Genomic DNA, 18,625 nt, shown 5'->3' with positions numbered 1-18,625 from the left:
CTTGTCTTTATTTATTGAGGTATTGAATACAAGAGCAAGGAGATTGTGGTGGATCTGTGTGTCGTTTTGGTCACCACACTATAGGATGGGTGTGATTACATTGAGATAGAGAAGGTATAGAGGAGATTCGCCAGGATCCTGGGCTAGAGAGTTTCAGCTTTGAGGAGAGATTAAATAGGCTGGGTTTTCTTTTCTTAAAGCACAGAAGGCTGAGGGGGAACCTGATAGAGATGTACAAAATTATGGTAGATATTATGGCAGATAGAAACTAACCTTCCCCTTTAGTGAAGGGATCAATAACAAGATGGCATAGACTAAGGTAGGAGTTTATGAGAGTCTAAGGAAGATTTCTTTTTCCACACAGAAGGCGTTGAATATCTGGAACTCATTGTCTGAAAGGTGATAAAGGAGGGAACAATCACAACATTTAAGAAGTGCTTAGACGATCACTTAAAATGCCAAAGCATACAAGATTTCAGGCCCAATGGTGGAAAATGGGACAATAGATAGGTACTTGATAATTAGTTCAGAGGGCTGAAGGATCTCCATCCATTATGTAAAACACTGTTACTCTAAATGCAGTGGCCAACATTTAAGTGGATATTTCAGAATACACAGGTTAGGTATATGCCAAAGAGAAACAAAAAAAAAATCCGAGGGAAGGATCCAACATCCATGTATAACTAGAAATGTTAAAGATCATAACAAACTTAAAGAAAATGCATGGATTATGCAAAAATGGTGGCAATTCAAAAGACTGGTCAGAATAGAAAAAGAGCAAAGAATAACAAAAAGGCTAATAAAGAGGGAAAAAAAGAGTTTGGGAAATTGATGCTGGTAATATAAAAGTAGATAGTAAGTGTTTTACAGATACATAAAAATAGTTCACAAAGTGAGCATTGGTCCTATCGAAAATGAGTCTGAGGAATTAATAGAAAGTAAGGAGATGGCTTACAAATTACACAGATACTTTACATTAAAAGAAACATTAAAAATGCTGGAGAAACTCAATAGGTCTGGCAGCTTCTGTGAAGAAAGAAACAAAGTAAGTGTTTTGAGTCTTGTGTGACTTCTTCAGAATGGTTCAGAAACTTAACAGTCTCATCAGAGAAAAGGCTGTGTAAAAACTAATGGAATTGAAGTCTGTGCAATGTAACAATCTCTGGTGTTTGTGTGCTATATTAGCATGCATCAAGGATTGGTTGACTAACTGGAAAGAATGTTGAGTTAAATGGATAAATTTCGGAACAGAAAGTTATAACTAGTGGAGTGCCACAAGAATCAAAGATGGCTTTAAACAATTTGTGGTGTACACTCATGACTTGGACACAGACCAACTCTTTTAGAGCCAAATTTGTTGGTGATACAATGACAGAGCGCGAGTGAGTTGTGAAGAGGATACAAAGGGGAAAGGGATGCAAATAGATTTGGCAATTGGGAAAAGAATTGGCAGATTGAATTAAACGTGAAAAAAAATGAAGAGTTCATTTCGGCAGGAAGCATAAAAATGAAGAATATTAATTAAATCATGAAGCACTGCAGAGGTAATTGGTTGTACTTGTTCTTTTTAAAATTCGTTCACAGAATGTGGGCATTTCTGACTAGGCTGGTGTTTAGAAACATAGAGTCATAGAGCTGAACAGCTGAATAGAAACAGGCCCTTCAGTTCGAATCATCCATGCTGACCAGATATCCTAAATGAATCTACTCCCATTTGCCAGCACTTGGCCCATATCCCTTGAACACCTTCCTTTTCAATACCCAGCCTTTTAAATGTTGTAATTGTACCAGCCTCCACCACTTCCTCTGGCAGCTCAGTTACTGCCCATCTCTAATTGTAGTGGGCCTGGAGTCACATCTAGACCAGACCAGATACGGATGGATATTAGTGAACCAGATGGGTTTTTCCCAACAATTGACGATGGATTCACGGTCATCATTAGACTTGTGATTCCATATTTTTATTGATTTCAAATTCCACCATCTGCCATGGCAGGATTTGAACCCAGGTTCACAGAAATTACTAAATGTTTAGCATGCAATAATAAAGCGTAATTGGGAACGCAAATGCCATGTCAGTTTTTATTGGAAGGGGATTGGAGTATAAAAGTTGTGAAGCCTTGTTACAACTATAAGGCTACTGGTGAGATAACATTGACAGTACTGTGTATAGTTTTGGGTCACTGAGCGTATTCAAAGCTGAGTTAGGCAGATATTTGAATGATAAAGGAGTTCAGGGCTATTGGGCACTAAAGTGGAGTTAGGTCACAATCTGTTTAGCCATGATTTTATTGAATGATGGAGCAAGCTCAAGGGGCTGAATGGCTCACTTCTGTTCCTGTTTTTGTGCTTTTATCCTTTATGTTCATATGAGGGATTGTTCATATAAAGGATTGAATTACAACACATCTGGATAGCAGTAACAGGATAGATCAGAGTCGCATGGATTTATGAAGGAGAAATCATGCTTGACTAATCTTCTGGAATCTTTTGAGGATGTAACTCTGAAGATGGACAAGGGAAATCCAGTGGATGTAGTGTACCTGGACTTTCAGAAAGCCTTTGATAAAGTCCCAACATAGGAGGTTAGTGAGAAAAATTAGGGTGCATGGTATTGGGGACAAAGTACTGACTTGGATTGAAAATTGGTTGGCTGACAGGAAACAAAGAGTAGTGATAAACGGCTCCCTTGCGGAATGGCAGGCGGTGACCAATGGATTACCGCAGGGATCAGTGCTGGGACCGCAGCTTTTTACAGTATATATTAATGATATAGAAGATGGTATTAATAGTAACATTAGCAAATTTGCTGATGATACAAAACTGGGTGGCAGGGTGAAATGTGAGGAGGATGTTAGGAGATTACAGGGTGACTTGGACAGGTTAGGCGAGTGGACAGATGCATGGCAGATGCAGTTTGATGTGGATAAATTTATGGTTATCCACTTTGGTGGCAAGAACAGGAAGGCAGATTACTACCTAAATGGAGTCAAGTTAGGTAAAGGGGCAGTACAAAATAGATCTGGGTGTTCTTGTACACCAGTCAATAAAGGCAAGCATGCAGGTACAGCAGGAAGTGAAGAAAGCTAATAGCGTGCTGGCCTTCATATCAAGAGGGATCGAGCATAGAAGCAAAGAGGTTCTTCTGCAGCTGTACAGTGCTCTGGTGAGACTGCATCTGTAACATAGTGTGCAGTTCTGGTCTCCAAATTTGAGGAAAGACATTCTGGCTATTGAGGGAGCGCAGCGTCGGTTCAAGAGGTCAATTCCTGGAATGGCGGGACTATCTTATGTTGAAAGATTGGGGCGACTGGGCTTGTATACCTTTGAGTTTAGAAGACTGAGAGGGGATCTGATTAAGATTATTAAAGGATTGGACACTCTAGAGGCAGGAAACATGTTTCCGCTAATGGGTGAGTCCCGAGCCAGAGGACACAGCTTAAAAATAAGGGGTAGGCCATTTAGGACAGAGATGAGGAGAAACTTCTTCACCCAGAGAGTGGTGGGTGTGTGGAATGCTCTGCCCCAGTGTAGGCCCAGTCTCTGGATTCGTTTAAGAAAGAGTTGGATAGAGCTCTCAAGGATAGTGGAATCAAGGGTTATGGAGATAAGGCAGGAACAGGACACTGATTGAGGATGATCAGCCATGATCATAATGAATGGTGGTGCAGGCTCGAAGGGCAGAATGGCCTACTCCTGCACCTATTGTCTATTGTCTATTGTCTATTGTCTATTGAAAAGGGAAAAGAGGTTATGCTGATAAAATTAAATGTAAAAGGATAAGAGGATAAATGCTGCCATAGATGAGAAAGGTCAAAGATTTATGTACTGTACATTCTATGTAATTCAATGAAATCAATTACGAGAGAGATTTCTCAATAATTGCGGCTAAAAATAGACCAACTCAGATATCTTGTCTCATTAGTAACATATTGATTATGAAGCAGTGGTGGTATTCTGACAAATTATTTCTATGTTGGAGTTAATATAACACATTGAATGCACTTGCAGTTACATAATAGAAATGTTATCGGTAGGTTCTGCCAACAGAAAACAGGAGAGAGTAAAGGATCTAGGAAATGGTGCAGAAGCCTGGATGAGGAATTAATGGATTCTGACAATTTCATTATTAAACTTTGGGTTCAAATTCCATTGAACAGCTATTTTAAGACAGTGGTTAAAGTGCTGCCAGAGGAGTGTTACCTGAGGTGTTGAACTGTCAGCTAAGAATATTATTCAAAAGAATTTTTAATGAAGTGTTAAAAATAGTTCATCTAAAATCAGCTGGATCACACAGAACATTAAAAAGAGCTAAGATGTTTAATGGTTTAATACAAAATGCCATGTTAGAAACTATTATTTAAAGCAGAAGTATTCATATTTTCAGTATCAAAGAAGTTTCTGCATTTTTTGAACAAATACAAGGAAAGATAATTCTTCTCAGTTGATTCATCCTATCAGTTCAGTCCCTTATCTGTTTTCCAGTTCAATTATCATATTCTTCTGACCAACGTGCTAAAATCACACAGCAATGTAAAATAATTGTTTGTAGAGAATAATGAACAAACTAGTTGCAACAATGTATTCAATAAGAAGGAAATATAAAACGGTTATAAAAAGACAAAGAGGTAATGATAATTGACATCAATAATAATTAAAACATTCAGGCCCAATCTGAATATTTCTTTCACTCAGGCTGACAATTATATGTGTCACACTTCAAAGGAAAAGATTTAATTTTTAATTGTTTGATTGAAAAAATTCCAATATCAGTTTCAAATTTATCAGTTGCTAGTTTGTACCCTTAGGACTGAATTCTTGCAAAGACATTTGCAGAGAGCAAAAAATGCACTTGAGGCATAAAATCTTGAAGATCTGCCCTGGGACCTAGTCTCTGACTTTTCTCTCAGGTGGAAGGGAATAGAGGCTGGTTCGAATTTACATATCCAAGGTTGATTAAGGCAACTGCATATGTTAAAGTGCAATTGCCTTTAGTCATATTCATGTCTCTTCTAGTGGGATTATGGATGGTAGACCTGGTGGGCAATGTTCTAAAGATATTGGAGTTCTTTGGAGAGAATGAACCCTTTTGAAAAGGTAGGGTACCATTTTAGACGTGGTCCCAGGACTCTTCTTAGAGAGGCCAGGTGTTCTTGGAAGAGGCAAGGTACCCTTTTGTAGAATTCAGTTGCTCTTTGCAATTGTTAAGTGCAAACATGAATTCCCTTGAGCTGTCAAAGGAACCTGCCAAAGGGAGGAATCAAGGCAATCACATCTCCTGGCATTTAAAAATTTGAAAGAAAAACTCTTTGCAGTGTTAAAAAAATTGCTATTTTTATTATGTCTGTTGACATAAGCCTGAGAACTATTATTACAGGATTAACCCTGCATGACTGTTATTACTAGCTATCATTATTACAGTAGAATGCTTGACAATTCACATTTGACTGACATCTCCAAATGTGACCTCCAAATGGAGTCTTTGAGAAACTACAATGGGTTCAAACGATTGTTCATATGAGGCACTAAGCTTGAAAGGACATTAAGTGTAGTGAACTACTTTTTATTGTTCTGCTCATGGTAGATATTAGTTGAATATTGGAGGAGAGCCAGATATACAATGGAATAATCAAACATAAATGCAAAATTGAAAAAAAATGTTGTTGAAGCATTCAGCAGAAGATGAGCTGAGGCAGAGACAGATATGGGAAATGTCTTTATTCATTCACAGGGTGTGGGCATTGCTGGCAAGGCCAATCACTAATTGCTCTTGAGAAGGTGGTGGGAGTTGCATTTTTGAATTGTTGCAGTCAATCAATGGGATAGGTGCATTCACAGTGCTGTTACGAAGGGAGTTTCAAGATTTTGACCCAATGACAATAAAGGAACATACAGTGGTATGAGGGGAACCTGCAGATAGTAATGTTCCCATGCCACTATTGTCCGATTTAGAGGTAGAGGCCACAGATTTGTAAGGTGTTGTTGAAGGAGATTTGGTGAACTGTTGTAGTGCATCTTATCTATGATACACATTTCTGCCGCTGTTCAGTGGTACAGCAGTTGAATGTGTTAGATGTAGCACCACATCAGGTTGCTTTGTCTTGGATGATGCCAAATTTATAAGTGTTATTGAAGGCAAGTGAAGAATATTCCACCACACTCTAACATGTGCCTTGTCGATGATAGAAAGGCAGTGGGGAGACAAGCGTGTAATTACTTGCTGAAAAATCCCTACGTTCTGACCTGCTCTGTAGCCACAATATTTATTTGGCGGTGCAGTTCACATTGTGGCCAATGGTAATCCCCTAGATATTGATAGTGGGAAATTCAGGGTCGTAATGCCATTGAATATCAAGGGGATGATTGTTGGATTCTCTCTTGTTCAACATGCTTGGCACTTGTGTGGCACAAATGTTAGTTCAAGCTGAATATTATGCAAGTCTTGTTCCATATGATCAGAGAACACTCAGCATGTGAGGATTGCTGCTGATCCAGGCAATCTTAATAGTGAATTGGATATATGGCTCAAAGTTCATCTCAGGGTCAAATGCAATTCAAAGATTGCAAATAATCTTGTTTAGCCTCAGGAGATTGCCAGGGAGAGCAATGAAGCCAATGGCTTCATCTGAATATCAGTGTTGGACAAAAAGTCTATAAGTTTAGAGACAGTGAACTGTCAAACATGATAGTGGTGAAATAGTGCTGAGTGGTATCTGCATATATATCGAGTTGTGGAGTCATACAGCATGGAAATTTACCCTTTGGTCCAACCAGTCCAAGCAAACATAATCCCAAACTAAACTAGTGCCACCTGCCTGTTCCTGGCCCATATCACTCCAAATTTTTCCTATATGTGGCAAGTGACATTGCTTTCAGATTTTGTCACCAAAGGTCAGCATTTATATGAGAAAAAAAGTGGGAACCAACAATAAATGTTTGGGGATAAACATTAAAGATGAAATTGTACAGGCAAAAATGAAACTAGGAGAATACAATCCTAATTTGGAGATGTCGGTGCTGTACTGGGGTGTACAAAGTTATAAAATCGCACAACACCAGGTTATAGTCCAACAGGTTTATTTGGAAGCACTGGCTTTCAGAGCACTGCTCCATCAGGTGGTTATGGAGTTGAGGATTGTAAGACACAGAATTGATAGCAAATGTTTACAGTGTGATGTAACTGAAATTATATATTGACAAAGACCTGGATTGTTTGTTAAGTCCCTCATCTTTTAAAATGAACATGTTGGTTTAAAAGACATTTGGATGGGTATATGAATAGGAAGTGATTGGAGTGATATATGCTGGGTGCTGGCAGGTGGGACTAGATTGGGTTGGAATATCTGGTTGGCCTGGACTGAAGGGTCTGTTTCTGTGCTGTACATCTCTATTACTCTATGACTCTATGCATAAATCACAGAACATTTAAAAGTTACATTCTCAATTGAATTTTAACAATTGGTGCTATGTTGGCCAGATAATGCATTGAAGGTGTGAGGTGCCCTGTGTGAGGCTGTCTGTGCCCCAATGTTCAGACTGATTCTAATCTAAAAAATGGATTTACAGAATCTTACAGGGATTCATGCAGTTTTTGAGCAAAGTAAAATGTAATTATGCAAGTACAAATTCACCCCACAAACTTATATGTGTAGGTATGCATGTGGGTGTGTGTTGGCGGTGGCGGGGGGGGGGGGGGGGGCAGGGTTTATGAATGTCTGTGAGAGAGTGTGTGTGTATGTGTGTGAGTGTGAGTGTGAGTGTAAAGGGGTATATGTCTGTGAGAGGGTGCATGTGTGAGTGTGGGAGTGTATGTGTGAGCATATGAAAAAGGGTCTGCGTGAGTGTATGGGTCTGTAGGACAGTGTGTGTGTCTGTAGGAGTGTGTGTATGTAGGAGTGTCTGTGCTTCTCTATTCCTGATGAAGGGCTTTTGCCCGAAACATCAATTTTCCTGCTTCTCGGATGCTGCCTGACCTGCTGTGCTTTTCCAGCACCAGTCTAACCTAAACTCTGGTTTTCAGCATCTGCAGACCTCACTTTTGCCTAGGAGTGTTTGTGTGTCTGTGTCGTGTGTGTGTGTCTGTGTATATTGCAATGGGGTCGCCTGTAGTGTGACATGAACCCAAGATCCTGGTTGAGGCCATCCCCATGGGCACCGAGCTTGACTATCAGCCTCTGCTCTGTCACTTTCCCTTGTTGCCTGTCCTGAAGTCTGCCTTGGAGGAGGATGGTCAACCGAAGGTCCAAGGTCGAATGTCCTGGACCACTGAAGTGTTCTCCAACCAGGAGGGAACACTCCTATCTGTTGATTGTTGTGTGGTGTCTATTCATTCATTGCTGTAGCCACTGTTTGGCCTCGCCAATGTACCATGCCTCAGGGCATCCTTGCCCGCAGCGTATGAGATCAACAACGTTGGCTGAGTCACATGAGTACCTGCCACGCAAATGGCAGGAGGTGTCCCCACGCATAATGGTGGTATCCGTGTCGAAACTCTGACACATCTTGCAGTGTCCACCGTGAAAAGGTTGTATTGTGTTGTCCTGAAAGCCAGGCAGTTTGCTGTAAACAATGATCTGTTTGAGGTTTGGTGGTGATTTAAACGTGAGAAGTGGATGGGTGGGGAAGGTCTTGGTGAGAGGCTCATCTTCATTGATAATGTGTTGCAGGTCACAATGAACATGGCGTAGTTGTTTGGCTGCTGGGAAGTACTGGACAACGAAGGGTCCCCTGTCAGTTGCAGCACGAGTCTGTGTCCTGAGGAGGTCATTACAGTTTCTCGCTGTGGCATGTTGGAACTGGCAGTCGATGAGTTGAGCATCGTATCCCGTTCTTATGAGGGCACCCCGAGTACTTCCAGGGTAGAGTTTCTAATCTACTGTTATCTCTGCATTATCTCCTTAAGTGTCTGATTATCAGTCGGTCACAAATTATCCTATGTTCTTTCAGTATTCCAGGATATATATTGTTGATCCCAGGTAATTATTATGAGTCCATTAAAGCTGTCTAGATCTTTCTTGTCATTTGTATGTGTTGGCTTAGTATCTGATCCATGTGCTTTTATAAATAGTACTTAAAAAGCTGCATTGTTAAGCTCAACAAACACTACCATTGATTGAATCTCCACAACTGGTTACTTCAGTACTGAAGATGACCGAAAATGCCCCTTTCTAGAGGTGAAGATAATTTCTCAGAGGATAAGGCCATTATGCCCAACAGATAAAAATCACCTAAAAGTAATTAATGTATTTTGCTAAAATTATGAGATGAAAATTAATAATGTGAACAGATGGTGCATTATTACAGATTAAATAGTGATTTGATAAAATACTGAATAATATGATAATGGAAAATATGCAATTAAACACATTGATGTGTATAAATACTGGAAATCACACTGACAACAGTCTATGCAGTTCTATCAGAATGTGAAAGATTCAATAAGTGAAAATTGCACATAAATCATCAAGCCTTGACTAGTTTTATGACACAAGTGATATTTTAAACACATTCTGGAACATACTGTTAGTACTGGGCTAAATGATAAGAAAGTACAAATAGATATCACTTTTATTTAATTTACTGTTGAATGAAAAGTTCATTCATCTCCTTGCAAAAAAACTCTTTTTAATCACTTAGGCCTTTTGTTCTCCAATCTCATTTTTAAACAATAAAGATATTCCAGGTTGTTAGAGCACTCCTCAGAATTAACCTCAGGATTGATCATTGGACCTAACACTCCGGGCAATTTAGCATGGCCACGGTGTGAACTTGTTGGACCAAAGGGCCTGTTTCCACACTGTAGAGAATCTAATCTAATCTAAAAAGGCAACACCTAAACATGGACACTACTACCCAATTTGTTTCTGTTGGAAAATGGTTTCCTTAAGTCTTTGTTTCTCAGTAAAATAACACAAATACTCTGCTTGTAGAATAATTTGCTTCAATAGGACAAATTCAGTGCACCCCAATCAAATTATTTTGTCTTCTACTACAGTATGATTTTACTTTTAAGTTCAATCTTTAATTTTAATTGCTCTAATCCTGATTGTCAGGTTACCTTGGTTATAAGGTCTGGGACATTTGCTCTACACCTTTCTGCCCCTACCTCGCTTCCTTCATTTTAGATATGCTATTAAAGCTATTGCTTTGACCAAGATGTTGGTAATTTGACCTGTCATCTTCTTATGCAATTCAGTGTCATCCTTTATTTCGTAATATTCCTTTGAAAGACCTGGAGATGTTTTATTATGCTAATGGTGCTAGATAAATATGTTGTTATTGTTATTGTTGGTATGGATGATCACTGATGCCACACATTTTAACTGTCCAATAAATAATTTTTAAAAGTTTACACCTGTGTTCTACTTACTTTTCCATGAATCTTAAGTTACCTGAATTTGCAATATTAAAAAAAAGACTCTCAGACTTACCTGGCTGTTATAAAGTAGAATAACCCCTTTTAATGTAGCTACTAACAAATGATCAAGATGGTGCACATTAACCACACAGTGAATATGATCGTGTCTCCTTTTCAACTCTGTCAAAACAAAACACCAAATTCCAATTAGTACAAAGACCCAACAACGTCTTTTCTTCATCAGGCAGCTCAGGAAATTTGGCATGACAACGCATACTCTTGCCAACTTTTATAGGTGTGCCATCAAGAGTGTTCTGTCTGGATGTATCACTACCTGGTATGGCAAATGTATCATTCAGGATTGCAGATGGTTACAGAGAGTGGTGAACTGACAATCACAAAGACCAACCTCCCATCCATCGAATCCATCTTCCAGGCCTGCTGTCAAGGAAAGGCCGCCAGCATTCTCAAAGATCCATCCCACCCTGGCAATGCTTTTCTACAGCCTCTACCATCAGGGAGAGGGTACAGAAACCTGAACACATGCACGAGCCACTTTCGAAACAGTTTCTACCCTACTGTTGTTAGAATACTGAATTGACTCACAAACTCTTAACATTCGCCTGTATCTATGTTTTAGCTTTTGCCGCTGTTTACCTATTATTTACTTATCTATGTTACTTAACTCTGTGATCTGCCTGTTTTGCTCACAAAGCAAAGCTTTTCACTGTGCCTCGGTACACGTGACAATAAATTCAATTCAATTCAATTAGAACAATTTGCAAAAATTTCAAATTTCTCTATTTTATCTCGAAATAACTAACTGTCTTTTCTAATTAATGAATTTAATTAGTGAATTTTTGGAAATGATCTACAGTCTTGAAGGTAGCATTGCTAAGTGTTTTAGTGAATTTGACCAGTGCTTAGTCTTACTTAGGAGAGCTAGATTCTGATCCTTTTAAGGGCGTTTTCAAATGTGGTGGTAATGCCACCTGAATTCACACAGTTTGGGGTCTTGTGCTGGAGGGATGCAGAGTGGTGCAGTAGAGAGATGTTGTTGTGATGTGTCCCCAATATCCAGAGAAAAATGTCCTGCTTTCCAACCAACTATCGAACAGTGATACGAGAATGTCATTAGTGAGTGGCATGAGGCCTGTCTGCACAAATTAGCATCTTTATGATGTAATCGCACCTCACTGGTATCTGGTTTTCCCACTCTCCCACCCACCAGGTATAAACTTGATGCTGACAATTCCCAATATGACAGCTGGAGACTCTAGCTTGCTGCTTGCTCCTCTGGTACTCCATCAGTCACCAACACCTCAGGGCATGCTCCACGTCCAGCAACTACATCCAAAGCCCTGTCCACCAGGACCTATAGGTCCCTGTCAGCAAAGCAGGATGCCACTTTGCCTTTGTAGTGCAGGGTAGCTGCAGACTGCCGGTGTTTGACTGGGTGCACGGTTGGGCTTTAAAGGTGCTACGATTGAGGTGGCACGGTGGCTCAGTGGTTAGCATTGCTGCCTTGTAGCACCAGGGACCTGGGTTCGATTCCAGCCTTGGGGACCATCTGTGTGAAGTTTGAACATTTTCCCCATGTCTGATGGGTTTCCTCCGGTGCTCTGGTTTCCTCCCACAGTCCAAAGACTTGCAAGTCAGGTGGATTGGCCATGCTAAATTGCCCGGAGTGTTAGGTCCATTAGTCAAAGGGAAATGGGTCTGGGTGGGTTACTCTTCAGAGGGTCGATGTGGACCTGTTAGGCCAAATGGCCTGTTTCCACATTGTAGGGAATCTAATCTAATCTCCTGGCAGCACAAAACCTGGCATTGGACAGCAGTGTCACCTGCAGGGAGTGGGACAATATGATGACAGGGATGTCATAAGGGTATGGTGCACAGATTGGATTAGGTTATTTACAGTGTGGAAACAGGCCCTTCGGCCCAACAAATCCACACTGACCCTCTGAAGAGCAACCCACCCAGACCCATTCCCCTACATTTATCCCTTCACTCTGGTTTCTTCCCACAATCCAAAAATGTGCAGGTTAGGTGAATTGGCCATGCTAAATTACCCGCAGTGTTAGATGAAGGGGTAAATGTAGGAGAATGGGTAGCAGGTCGGTGTGGACTTGTTGGGCCAAAGGGCCTGTTTCCACATTGTAAGTAATCGAAACCTAGCATTATGGGTAATTTAGCATGGCCAACTCACCTGACCTGCACATCTTTGGACTGTGGGAGGAAACCAGAGTACCCGGAGGAAACCCACACAGACCCAGGGAGAATGTACAAACTCCACACAAACAGTTGCCTGAGGCAGGAATTGAACCCCAATCTCTGGCACTGTGAGGCAGCAGTGCTAACCACTATGCCACCATGCCGATAATGCTATGAATTTGAAAAGATAGCATAAGTAAACAAGTTAGGGTACATGGAGAGGAAACCCTCTGTGAAACTCAACAAAATTGACATTTAGCCAACTTCTGATAAAATTCAGTCCTACATTTCAGACAGCTGAAAGATTCACTGATTCTCAACTCTCTTACAACTACCAATCAGAGGCTAGAAAAGGGAAAGAATATTCACAGGCGGATGTTTAAAACTAAAAGTGTTCAAAGTCCATATCACTAACATTAATCATCACAATGAGTACAAATTTCACAAGAGAAAATCCTGCAAGTGAGAACTGCCATTGATAACTGTGGTGATTACAAAGTGATGGAGATTCACCTGAAACTGGTACATAAATAACTACTGGAGATGTGGCACTTCTTGGGTACCAAGAATGTATCTTCTGTTAAGTGGGATTTGGCAAGGCCCCAAATAAACAATCATTATAGGGTACTCTTCAGTCAGAGGCACAGACAGGTGATTCTGCGGTCATGGGCAAGAATTCAGGATGGTGTGTTGCCTCCCTGATGTCAGGTTCAAGGATGTCTCAGAATGGTTGCAGCATATTGTCCATGGGGAGAGTGAGAAACTGGAGGTTGTTGTACACATTGGGAAGAATGACATAAGTTAGTGAAAGGGTTAAGGCTTTTAGGTGGGAGGTTAAAAAGCAGAACCTCAAAGGCAGTAATTTCTGGATTACCGTCAGTGTCACGTCCTAGTGAGAGTAGGAATAGAAAGGTAGGGCAGATAAATCAGTGGCTGAGAAAATAGTGCCATTGGCAGGGATTCAGATCTTTGGATCATTAGGATCTATTCTGGGGCAGAAGAGATCTGTTCAAAAGGGACAGGATTCACCTGAACTGGAGTGGGACCAATATCCTGGTGGGGACATTTGCTGGGGGTGTGAGTGGAGTGGAGTCTAACTAGTAATGAGAATAGAGAGACAGATGAGGACGGTTCAGAATTTAAAGTGAACAAGTTAATTAGACAAGACAGGCAAGAACAAGTCAGAGAATGAGGTAACTCTGAAGAATTAAACTGTATTTATTTTAATGCAAGGAGTCTGACAAGTTGGATGAACTCAGGGCATATTTGCAAACATGGGTGTGGGACATCATAGCTATTAGAAGAACATGGCTGTGGGAGGGAAAAGGACTGGCAGCTCAGTGTTCTGAGGTTTAGATGTTACACATGTAGGAAAGATAGAAAGGGAGGCAAGGTGGTGGTATTTTTGATTAGAGAAAACATTACTGCTGCACCTAGGATATTCCTGAGGGATTGTTCAGTGAAGCTGTATGGTTGGAACTCAGAAATAAGAAAGGGATGATCACATTGATGGGATTGTACTACAGGCCCCCCAATAGACAATGGGAAACTGAGAAGCAAATTTATATAGGAATCTCAAATACATGTAAGAATAATAGTGGTGGATTTTAACTTTCCAAATATAGACTGAGACTGTGTTAAGGACTTTGGTAAATGTATTCAAGCAAAATTTCTTCATTAATATGTAGACACACCAACTAGCAAAGGAACAAAACTTGGCCTTCAATTGGGAAATAAGGCAGGGCAAGTGACTGAAGTGTTAGTGGAATAGCACTTTGGGATCAGTGATCATAATTCTATTAGTTTTAAAATAGTTATGGAAAAGGATAGGCCTTGTATAAAAGTTAAAATCTCTGAATTGGAATGAGGCCAATGTTGACAATATGAGATGGGACTGTTCAAAATTTGATTGGAGTAAACTGTTCACATATAAAGGAATGAATAGCAAATAGGAGGCTTTCAAAAAGGAAGTAACAACAGTTCAGAAGCATTGTGTTACAGCTGGAGTGAAGGGTAAGGCTGATAGGAATAGGGTACAATGTATTGTAACAATGCTGCTCTTTTAACAAGGTTACTCTGCCCTTGTTTTATTTTCAGAGAGGTTGTAAAAGATACATACTCAGGAAGTTTAAGTTGAAGGGTTTCAGGGCCAGATTGTCTATAGCTAACAGATATTGCCTCCGGTAAAAGGCTTTCAAGACTTAAAAAAAACACTTGCACAATGAAAGGGGAGTGGCCAGTTCTCCCAGTTCAGCTTTTCCCTGGATTGGTTTGGGTTTTAGCACAGTAGTGTTCTGAAGCTGCTGAACTCAAAGAAGGAAGAGCCAGGCTGATATTCTCTTGCTGATTTCTATCTGTAAGACCCTGGGTTTGATTTTACCTTTTGCACCAAGGGGTGTTTCTGGGGATTGTTGCAAGTATTAGGAACAGTATCATTAAGTTGGGAGGATCTGTTGTGTTTTCAGATAGGTTAAGTTATTTGCATTCTGTTCCCTTTTGCTTGTGTTTCATTCAGTAATCTTGTAATTAAATTCTGTTTTGTTTAAAACTAGCGATTTGTCCAACTGCATCCCTCCTGGAATATCCGTGTTATACCTGCTTAAAACAACGAGCAAACTTAGGGCCTGGACCACTTTCATGAAATGTTTTGAGAGGTCTGGCCTGGTCCATAACAGGATGAATAAAAATATTGAGGCTCTGGTGAAGAATAAGGAGGTGTGTTAGATATAGACAATTGGGATCAAGTGTATCTCTTGAAGAATATAAGCAGTGTAGGGGCAAGAGAGAAGTCAGAAGGGCAAAAAGGGAATATGAGATAGCTTTGGCAGATAAGGCTAAGGATAATCCGAAGAGATTCTTCAAGGACATTAAGAGCAAAAGAGCAACTAGAGGGTAGGGTCTCTAAAAGATCAATGAGGTCATCTATGTTTGGAACTACATGAGATGGGAGAAATACTAAATTAATATTTTGTATCAGTATTTACTGTGGAGAAAGACATAGAGTCCAGGAAACTCAAGGAAATAAATATTGATGTCTTGGAAATAGTTGTCATTACTGAAGAGGAGGTGCTTGAGGTCTTAAAATAAACATGAAGGTAGGTAAATCTTTGGGACCTAATGAACTTAGTGGTAAGGTCCTAGGGTGTGTTGCTGAACAAAGAGACCTTGGAGTGCAGGTTCATAGCTCCTTGAAAGTGGAGCCGCAAGTAGATAGGATAGTGAAGAAGGTATTTGGTATGCTTTCCTTTATTGATCAGAGCATTAAATGTAAATGTTGGGAGGTCATGTTGTGACTGTACAGGACATTGGTTAGGCCACTGTTGGAATATTGCGTGCAATTCTGGTCTCCTTCCTATCAGAAAGATGTTGTGAAATTTGAAAGGGTTCAGGAAAGATTTACAAGGATGTAGCCAGGGTTGGAGCATTTGAGTTACACGGAGAGGTTGAACAGGGTGGGGCTGTTTTCCTTGAGCATTGGAGGCTGAGGGGTGACCTTATAGAGGTTTACAAAATCATGAGGGACATGGATAGGTAAATAGACAAAGTTTTTTCCTTTCTTTTTCCTGGAGGCATAGGTTTAGGGTGAGAGGGGAAAGATATAAAAGAGACCTAAAGGGCAACTTTTTCACACAGAGGATGGTACACGTGTGGAATGAGCTGTCAGAGGTGGTGGTGGAGGCTGGTACAATTGCAACATTTTAAAGGCATTTGGATGGGTATATGAAAAGGAAGGTTTTGGAGGGATATGGGCCGGTTGCTGGCAAGTGGGAATAGATTGGGTTGGGATAACTGGTTGGCATGGATGGGTTGAACCGAAGGGTCCGTTTCCGTGCTGCACATCTCTATGACTCTATGACTGTAAGTATACTCCAGGACATTGTGGGAAGCTGGGGAAGAAATTGCAGGGACTCTGTTGAGATATTTTTATTATCTACAGCCACGAGTGAGGTGCCAGAAGGTGGATAATGTTGTATCTTTATTTAAGACTCAGAGAATATCTACAGTGTGTAAACAGGCCATTCAGTCCATTCTGACCCTCCAAAGAACATCCAACCCAGACTCACCCCATCCCTGTAACATTGCATTTTCCATGGTTAATCCATCTAGCCTGTACATCTGTGGACAGTGGAGGAAACCCAAGGAGACATGGGGAGAATGGTCAAACTCCACACAGACAGTCACCTGAAGATGGATTCAAACCCGGGCCCCTGGGGCTGTGGGTCATCAGTGCTGACCACAGAACTACCATGCCACCCTGAAAGAAAGGCCATAAGGAGAATCTTAGGAACTAGAGAACGGTGTGTTTAACATCAATGGTGGGTAAGTTATTGGAGGGAGTTCTGAGACTTAGGATTTACATGCATTTGGAGAGGCAAATTAGGGATTAGGGACACTTTGCATGACTCTGTGCTTGGTAAATTGTGTCTCACAAACACAATTGAATTTGTTATGGATATGACCAAAAAGGATAGGAGGGCAAAGTGACAGATGCTGTGTACATGAACTTTAGTAGAGCCTTTGACAAGGTTTCGCATGGTAGACTGATCAATAAATTTAGATCACATGAGATTCAGGGAGAACTCACCAATTGGAGCCACAGTTGGCTCGATGGTAGGAGGTAAAGGGTGGTAATGGTGAAGGGTTTTTTTTTCAGACTGGAAGCTGGTGACCAGCAGCGTTACAGGGATTGGTGCTAGATCCACTGTTGTTTGTCATTTATATAAACGATTTGGATGATACTTTAGGAAGCATGGTTAGTAAATTTGCAGACAACACCAGAATTGGTGGCATAGTGAATGGTAAAGAAGGTAATCTAAGATTACAAAGAGATCTTGATCGCTGAGGCCAAAGGGCTAAAGGGGTGGCAGATGGAGTTTAATTTGACTAAATGTGAGATGTTGCACTTTGATAAGACAAACAAGGATAGGACTTATACAATTAATGGTAGGGCCTGAGGTAGTGTTGTCCAACAGAGAGAACTAAGGATTCAGGTAATAGATCTATGAAAGGTGCGTCACAGATAATCTTAGACCATTCAGTGTAGGTGTTGGGACATCATGTTGAGGTTGTTCAGGGCTTTAGTGAGGCCACTTTAGGAGTACTGTGTGTAGATTAGATTCCTTACAGTGTAGAAACAGGCCTTTCGGCCCAACAAGCCCACACTGAGCCTCCGAAGAGTAACCACCCAGACCCATTCCCCTACATTTACTCCTGACTAATGTACCTCATACTATGGGCAATTTAGCATAGCCAATTCACCTAACCTGCACATCTTTGGATTGTGGGAGGAAACTGGAGCACTCAGAGGTGGGGGAGAATGTGCAAACTCCACACAGACAGTCGCCCGAGGCAGGAATCGAACTCAGGTCCCTGGCACTGTGAGGCAGCCGTGCTAACCACTGAGCCACTGTGCCGTGTAGCTCTGGTTGCCTTGCTATTGGAAGGATATTATTAAATTGGAGAGGGTTCAGAAAAGATTTAGAAAGATGTTGCTAGGAATGGAGAGTTTCAGTTATAGGGAGAGGCTGGATAGGTCTCTTTATTCACTGCAGCATAAGAGGTTGAGTGGTGACCTTTTCGAGGTTTATAAAGTTATGAGGAGCACAGATAAGGTGAATAGCAAAGGTCTTTGCCCTTGGGTGGGGGAGTTCAAAACTTACAGTGAGAGGATAAAAGTTGAAAAGGAACTTGAGCAGCAATTTTTTCACACAAATGGTGGTTCATAATGAACTGCCAGTGATGCAGGTACAGGTACAACATTTAAAAGGCGTTAGGACAGGTACATGAATAGAAAAGGTTGAGAGGGATATGGGCCAAAACATGGTCAAATGGGATTAGTTTAGTTTGGGAAACTTGGTCAGTATGGACCAGCATCAAACTGAAGAGTCTGATCCCATGCTGTATGACCTTATGTCTGAATAAAGTTTCAACATAAGGACAAGCTTTACAAAGTTTGCAACTGTGAAAATTAAAATGTGAAAATTACATTTTGCAATGGTTCAGCTGCTGATGGCAATGAGCATTGCAATGTACAGGCTAAGATCCTCGTTTTTC

At 40.8% G+C, this 18,625-nt stretch overlaps 1 protein-coding gene across 1 annotated transcript in view; it reads right to left on the bottom strand.

The window, feature by feature from the left end:
- The window catches only part of LOC140482656 (WD repeat-containing protein 64-like), a 133,852-nt gene that overhangs the window by 99,344 nt on the left and 15,883 nt on the right, over positions 1-18,625 (bottom strand). The window contains exon 4 of the mRNA XM_072580159.1: positions 10,431-10,537. Within this exon, the coding sequence (XP_072436260.1) occupies positions 10,431-10,537 (107 nt within the window). The remainder of the gene's footprint in view (positions 1-10,430; positions 10,538-18,625) is intronic.

Source organism: Chiloscyllium punctatum, chromosome 11 (genome assembly GCF_047496795.1).
Source record: "Chiloscyllium punctatum isolate Juve2018m chromosome 11, sChiPun1.3, whole genome shotgun sequence".
Lineage (NCBI taxonomy): Eukaryota > Metazoa > Chordata > Chondrichthyes > Orectolobiformes > Hemiscylliidae > Chiloscyllium > Chiloscyllium punctatum.
The sequence above is the reverse complement of the archived record's forward strand: the minus strand, read 5'-3'. Positions and strand labels throughout refer to the sequence as shown.